Below are 7,516 nucleotides of genomic sequence, written 5' to 3' on the forward strand. Positions count from 1 at the left end.
ATAGCTTGTTCTTGCAATTTGATTTCCTCTCTTTTATTTTGTGTTTAACGTGTGTTCATTCTCTTATTTCAAGGGCCCTTCCAAAAATTCACGATGAATTACAATTGGCCCATACCAAACTTTGGAGAATGAACACTACTACACGGTGGTGTGGAATGATCACTCGAGCGATGCATGGAGAACGCCACAATATCATCAACAATACTATGACCCTCCGCCGCACCAACAACAAAGTGAGTTCTCCTATCAAGCCTCGCTATACAACTACATGGAGGAATGTGAGAATCACTCAAACTACTCGTGGGACTACTGCCACAACCCTCCTCCTCCTCCAGACAACCTCTCCAAAATCGAAGCGTTATTGCAAGCCATGAATGAAAGCATATCTGCAATCCGCAAAGATAGAGAGGCTTCAATAATGTGAACTCCAAGTTAGCCAAGCATTGGCCCTGTTCAAAGCTCGGCAAGAAGAAGCCCTCCAAACCGCCGCGAAGGAGGAAGAAGAGGAAGAAATGATTGACGTTCAAGGCTACGACAAAGAGAGTGAGGCGGAGCCGTCACCGACAAATCCACCCTCCACTTCACCGCCGACAATCCTCTCTTTTTCAACGGAGTTGTGCCCTAACGTCTCATTGACATTGTGAAGTCATCACCGACGCTCGAAAATCATGGTCTCCTCACCTTTCCTACCACAAGCTTCAACCTTCTTCAAAGAGACGTCTCTTGGAAGCTACAATGTCATCGAAGCTTGGCGAGTTCGGTGACAAGAAAAGGTGTAGAAGCAACCACGAGCGAGGACCAACTCACCGGCATCATCTCGCCGAACAAGAACAACTCCGTGTAAGTCTACATTGATCCAATTCATCCGACCCCACCACTTTATTGGAGACGAAGGAAGACACCGTCGTGGAGGAGAAATAGGATCCCATCACCGCCACCATGGAGAAGGAAAAGGCACGGTCCAACACCTCCACAATCACCGAGTTCTCCACACTCCGATGCTCGACATGCTAAATTGTCAATTCTCTCATGGCTCAATCGATGGACGAGGCCTCCCGAGCGAGATTGGAAGAGGAGGAAAAATAAAATTCACCGCTGCTTGAGCGCGGCGACGACGAGTAGGGGCGATCTACCACCCCCGCGAGATAAGTTTTTTTTTTTTTTTTTTTTATCTCCCGAGTTTTTATGGGACTACATTGGGGACAATGTAGGACTTAAGTTTGGTGGGGTTTTCTTGTTTTGCGGGGGTACATTTGTATATATTAGGTTTGATTTTGTTTTTGTTTACGTGTGTTGCAAAATTATCGCGCACGTACGCGCACGTGTCGCCCAAGTAATATAGTGTACGTGAAGTACGAGTATCGATCCCACGAAGAATAGCACTTTCTAGCGATTTAAATGACTTGTAGCGAATTGATTCCAAGATGATTTAAAAGATTGTGATTCGGAACAAAGCAAAATTAAATAAAACAAATGAGCAAATAAACGAGTTTTTTAAATGCAAGAAAGTAGGAATTACGATTTCACATGAGCTAACTAAGTCGGGGGTTTCGGGTTCGAACAACAAATCTACTCCTATGAATGCTAATCTCACTCTCTCGGAATTATTCACTAGCCTCTCTCGAGTGATCTAGCAAACCTATGAAATTGACGGATGTTTATCCTCTCGGCATCCAATCCTATTAAAACCATCACACACAATAAATCAAGAGTTTAAACGATTACATGAGTCGCCTAGATTCTCTACTAACCTAGGATCAACTATGAAGCCATGAATAAAAGCACGATTATCGATTCTCTCTCACGTAATAAACAATCCTAGATAACAATTCTAATGTGATCAAGCACTAGAAAACATTAAGTACAATTCATGACAAGCAATTCAATATATAGAGCAAACAAGCATTATCTAGCCCTAACGAATCCCCCTTCCATTATCTACTCCGGCTGCATCGCAACCCCACAAGAAACCTAGCCGCTAAAGGAGTTCATACTCATAAACATGCAAAGAAGAATAATTAAAAGCATAAGAATTAAGATGGAGAGCAAAAGGGAATTCATACTTAAAATAAATAAGGTTCAACAATAATTCAAATGATAGCAATAAAAGAAAAGCAAAGGAAGAAGAACAAATGAATTCGGAGAAAAAGAACTCGTTGGGTTGTCAATTCCGTCGAAGAACACCTTTTTTCCTCTTCCAAAAGCTCTTAAAAACAACCAAACAATAAAAGAGAAACTTAAACAATGGAAAAGATGTGTTTTTAGGTTACAAGGATTATATTTATAGGCTTATGGGTTATTTCGGAGTTATTTGGGCCCTTAGATGAGATCTTAGGGTAAAAAACACTTAAAAATCGGGAAATTGACGAAAACTGGTTTTTTTGGCCAGCGTGGCGTGCTGAATTTCGCCGCGGCGCGCTGGTTTTGGAATTTGACGGAGCCTTCGTGTTTCTTGCATAACTCTTCGCTCCGATGTCCGATTTTCGCAAATAAATATGCGTTGGAAAGCTGAGAAATAGATCTATCCAATTCTGGAACTGGAATATCCAAAATCTTCAGTAATAATTCAGAGTTTCTCCGTTTTGACTCCCGTTTCCTTTTGAAGCTCAATTAAACATCCTAAACCTGAAATTCACTATAAAACCACCAAAGTAACATCAAATACACTTAAGAACGCGCTAGATTCAAGCTAAATGAAGGTGGGTTTTGCATGTAAAATACACACTCATCAGCGTGTGTTGGGAAGAAATCGGTGTGTTTGTTTGCTAAAATTAATTCGTATATGCTTATCGATGAAACTGTAAAGTCCTAAGCCTTACACTAGGAACGTTATTCATGAATTAATAGGTGAGAAAAAATTCTTTAGTGTGTGATACCATCTTTAGACCCGAATTTTTTATGTCTCAAAACTTAGGACCCTTTAGGAGGAACCTAACTGATTGCTTGAAAAGTGAACCTAACAACACTAAAACCTCCTCCGATCCTAAGTTGAGGCAAAATTGAGTGTATTCCGATCTCGTTAGGATGATGTAGGCAATATGATAAGCCCTCCAAGCCGAAAAGCTGACCCAGAAAAGAATTATCCATTAGAACCCACTCACAAAAAGCTGAACCATTTTCCTTCTCATTTTAGTCAGAAAAAGCCGAGCCGATATTTTTTAAATCCCACAAAGAACCCACGTTGACTTTAGCAACTCTTGAGTGACATTGATGAGTGAATTCTTTCGATTTTATGACATGTTCTTCGTTTAGTCTCTACTTGTTTATTAGTTCATTAGACATCACGCCGGTGATTTGTTTGTTTTTATTTTTTGTTGAGTATCAAATAAAAGAAAAAAAAAGTGTTCAATTTATGTCTTTACTTTTAGTTTTAGCGTGGTGTTCTATAATTCGATTTTTAGAGACTTTTCGTTGTTTAGTCGAAGTTTGGGGGGAAACACGGAAAATAAAGACTTCTGAGAGTGAAACGTTCTCGAGAGGCAGAATTCTATGCCACGAACGAGGGAAGGGGTGAGTGCGTACATGTGAGTTGTTTTGGTGAGGTTGAGTCGCTAAGATTGATGTTTAGTCAATAAAAATATTTCATTCCATACCCTTGACCCTAGCCTAAACATTACAAGCCTTAAGACCTATGGATTGGTGTGAAATGAAGTTTACACATTAGTGGATATCAAAGGAAAAGAGGAGGCATATGATTGTGTTGAGTCGAAATACAAAAATACAAAAGAGTCCTAATATTTATATCAACACTAAACAGTATTAACTGATATAACTAACACAATTAAAAAAAACGACATAAACAACACTTAAAATAAAACGACCTGTCGTACACAGACGACTTAAACAAATAAAATACAAAACGAGTAAACAGATAACTTAGCATATAAGAAACCTATAAAACAAGCATAAACGACTTTGGATCTCAATAGTCTTTGAAAAATGATTTAAGTTTTATGCCTTTTGGTGGCGTCAAAGATATCGATTGAGGTCCAAGGTTGAGATTGACAATGTGGGAGAAGAGTTGTCTTGCTGGCAACGATTTGGCGGGAAACTCTCCGAGTCATCAAAGTCTCCGCCGGAAACGGAGGAACCTGACACCGCCGGAGTTGGGTGGGGCTCCGGTGCTGTCCGGACCGCCGCCGCGTCTTCGCACGGGAACGGCAACGGGTGGCAGTGGTTCAACGATCCCCGGCTCGACTGCCTCGGTTTCCGAGGAATTTTTCCGGCGAACACAACCGTGAGTGAGAAATAAGCTCTATATATATGTATAAACCCTCTATATGGTGATCTTGTTTTTTTTTTTTTACAAAAATTTAGGTAACTAGCCAGCTTAGACGTTTGAGATTGTTATATAACCAATGTTTGGTAAATATTTGATAAATAGCCATGACGTGGCATTCGTCATTCTTGGTTTGCCCTTTCATTTAAAAAATGGTGGTGTATTTAAGTCAATTTAAGCGTATATATACGTGGATGCGGCTAATTACCAAACGTTGGTTAAATAGCAATATCAAAGTGTAAATATGGCTATACCTAATGGACTTTTTTTGTTTTGTTTATTTTTTTGCAGCTCCTTTGGTAGAAGCCGATAAAGAGACGGAAGAGGAAAACTAAGTGCTGTGGAGGGTCGAAAATGGCGTCGCCGAAGGTTCAATTGAGATCCCGAAAGGTGAAATCTTTTATATATATATATATATTTATATTTTCTTAGTGAATATGTAGATTGGTAAATGTATGTCTAGGAAAGTGAAGTATAAACTCGTGATGTAAAGGTGAGGCAATTCCTCATGAGTACAATTTGGTGGGTTTAAATGCGATAAGCTTTGACAAAGGGTGTTATGTCGGCCAAGAGCTCGTGATTGGTTCCATTGCGGCGTTATTCGAAAGCGATTGGTTCCATTAAGATTTCTAAATCACACCGGTGAAGGTAAGAAAAAAAGCCATTTTTTTTGGTCTATTTTCTGATTCACTATGTGATCTTCACTCTTGTTTTTGCTCGACACACATATTTTTTTTAATCCAATTTGTATCAGAAATGATGCAAAAAGTGTGTCCCGGGTCGGAAATCGTGGACCCTGAATCGGGCAAGAAAGTCGGGAATGTGACGATGGCGATTGGGTCTCGAGGGCTCGGAATCGTGAGGCTCGAAGAGGCATTGAAGAGCTCGGAGTCGTCTTTGGGGATAAAAGGTCAAGAAGATGTGAAAGTTGAGGCTTCAAAGCCATATTGGTGGCCTAACGAGTGGTCTCAAAACTATCACCAACACACTGCTCTTGCTTGAAGGAATAAATTTTTGGACCTTTTTTAAATTTTTTTTTTAATTAGGTGGTGGTCTCAGTCTCAGCCCAAACAAGAAAGAAAAAAAAGAGAGAAAAATAGCCTGTTGATATTGAATCAGAAGAAGAATGAAAAATAAAAGTATAGTTCAGGTCAGGCGTCTAAACTATATTGCCCTTCACACTTCAATTATCATTCTCATTACTTAAAATAAAAAAGAAATTAACAACTATGCAGTCATTAGAAAAAGGTAAAAAAAAAAAAATCAAAATATTACAAACTTAATCACATGACTTCAATGTTTGAGGTCTAAGATACTACTCTTTGGTGAGAGAGCCATGGTGTAGAGCTTCATCCTCATTGAGTAATTAGAAGATTTGAGTTTTATAGAAGTTCCTTTGAAATTACTGGCCGCTCTGTAGGCCGGTCCTTCCTCGAGGACTCGGAATATAATTAAATATGTTTCTTCGGGTATTGATTGCATCACAATACTTTAATCCAATCGTACATTTTTCCAACGAAATGAAACCACCTTTTTTTTGTTATGAAAATGAAACAAATTGAAAAACACAAACTCATGATAGTAATAAAAAAGAAAAGAAAAAGAGGAGGAAGAACACAAACTCATGTAGGCCTTGTTGGTCTTCATTAATTGCCACCTTGACGCGGAAACATAGCATAATAAGCGGAGACACCACCGAAAAGGAGCACGAGCACCCCCGCGATCAAAGCTAGTGCTTTCCATGGATTGCTGAAGTAGTCTTGTTGAAACTGGGCCCACCAGAGCGCCAACTTGCTCTCGTAGTGCTTCTGTATCTTTTTGTGCACATCAAAGTACCTGTCACCGGTGACCAGGTTTGAGCCGATCTCGTTGAAGAGCTTAGCCACTTCCTCGTCACTGCCGAGGCGGTTGCGCAGCACGTGGGCGGCCCTCAGGTCACGCACGTCTTGCTCGGTGTCAACCAGCGAGTCCATGAGGGACAGGTACGAGCTCACCCTGAAATCGCACCTCCCGAGGCACATCTCGTACGCCACCAAATTCAACAATTTCGACGCTGTTGAGCTGTCCACGATCAATGCTGGCAGCCTCAGCGTTGCGTTAAAGAACCAGCGCGTGGAGAATGAAACATCACAGCTCTCGCTGGGCTTGATCTTGATCCCCGCGTGTTTTAGGTCCTGGACGTTCCGAAAGGATATCGGGCTATCACGGATGTTGGGCTGTTGCTTGTACGGTAACAAAAAAAAAATTCGGAAAAGGTCGAGGAGGTGGACAGTATCGTCGTATTCTAACAAATGAAGGCGGAGGATTTCCGTATGATAGTCGAATTCTTGTGTCGACATCGAATTTCCGTACGATAACGTGTTGATGTTCACGAAACTGATGATGCTGTCCAACATCATATCGTCGCTGAGGTATATGAGAGTCTTCAGGAGACGATAGGGAAGTTGGTTTTCGACAAGGAACAAGTCCCGCTGTATGGAATTCTGGAGCCCACTGCTGATCCCAAACTCGTTTAGCTTGTTATGGTTCATGCCGTAGATGAACTGCACAACAAAGCAGGCGTCGAGAAACAGTAGACTCAGCAGTTCGTTGTCGTCGAATGGCTCGACAACGCTCTCTTCGTAGCAATTCTTGATTGCGCCAAACTCCTCGTTGACACAACTGATCAGATCTTCGTCGCTTATTCCGGTATCTTCCACGAACCTGGCTGCCATTAGGAGCTTGAGGTCTCTCTGCTTGGCGAGCTCTTTATTGGCGGCGTGGATGGGACCAATCGAGATCACGCTCGGCGTGTAGTAATGCTCTCTCGAAATTCGGCCGCCCCCAAGCTTTATGTTGTTAGGAACCTTCTGGATCTTTACACATTCACTTCTAGTATTCATGTTGGCTGGCTTTCTCAACACCTCTTTTTGTTTCTTCAAGTCACTGATCAGCAATTTTATTGCCTTTCCGTTGAAGTTGAACACGTCATCTGTTTGGGGTGATTCAATCTCATTTCCATCTTCTTCTTTGGCCATTTTTGCCTTTCCGTTGAAGTTGAACACGTTAGCTGTTAGGGGTTCTTCTTCTTCGGCCATGATCTAAACAAGAGCAAGAAAATGAACAATGTGTATATAATATAAACGTATATTTAATGAACAACCTGCTTTTGTTTTTTTCTTAGTTCAAGTTTGCAAGTGAAATACCAGTCTTATTTTGAATAGCGTTGATGGAGATGACAATATATAAATAAATAAA

The 7,516-nt window shown here is 40.9% G+C and overlaps 2 protein-coding genes across 2 annotated transcripts; one reads left to right on the plus strand and one right to left on the minus strand.

Annotated features, from left to right (window-relative positions):
* Positions 1–268: 268 nt before the first annotated feature.
* On the plus strand, positions 269–5,281 carry LOC149405804 (putative transferase At4g12130, mitochondrial). The gene is made up of 5 exons (XM_089607878.1): positions 269–420; positions 3,976–4,237; positions 4,583–4,648; positions 4,888–4,927; positions 5,034–5,281. Exons 1-5 carry the CDS (start codon positions 269–271, stop codon positions 5,279–5,281), a joined length of 768 nt encoding a protein of 255 aa, XP_089464004.1.
* A 180-nt stretch (positions 5,282–5,461) lies between these two features.
* LOC149405805 (UPF0481 protein At3g47200-like) lies at positions 5,462–7,516 on the minus strand. The gene is made up of 2 exons (XM_089606495.1): positions 7,465–7,516; positions 5,462–7,359 (listed from the first exon to the last, which is right to left on the minus strand). Exon 2 carries the CDS (start codon positions 7,354–7,356, stop codon positions 5,926–5,928), a length of 1,431 nt encoding a protein of 476 aa, XP_089462621.1. The 5' UTR covers positions 7,357–7,359; positions 7,465–7,516; the 3' UTR covers positions 5,462–5,925.

This window comes from Urtica dioica, chromosome 2 (assembly GCF_054948205.1).
Source record: "Urtica dioica subsp. dioica isolate 48M chromosome 2, U.dioica_male_clone48M_v1_H2, whole genome shotgun sequence".
NCBI lineage: Eukaryota > Viridiplantae > Streptophyta > Magnoliopsida > Rosales > Urticaceae > Urtica > Urtica dioica.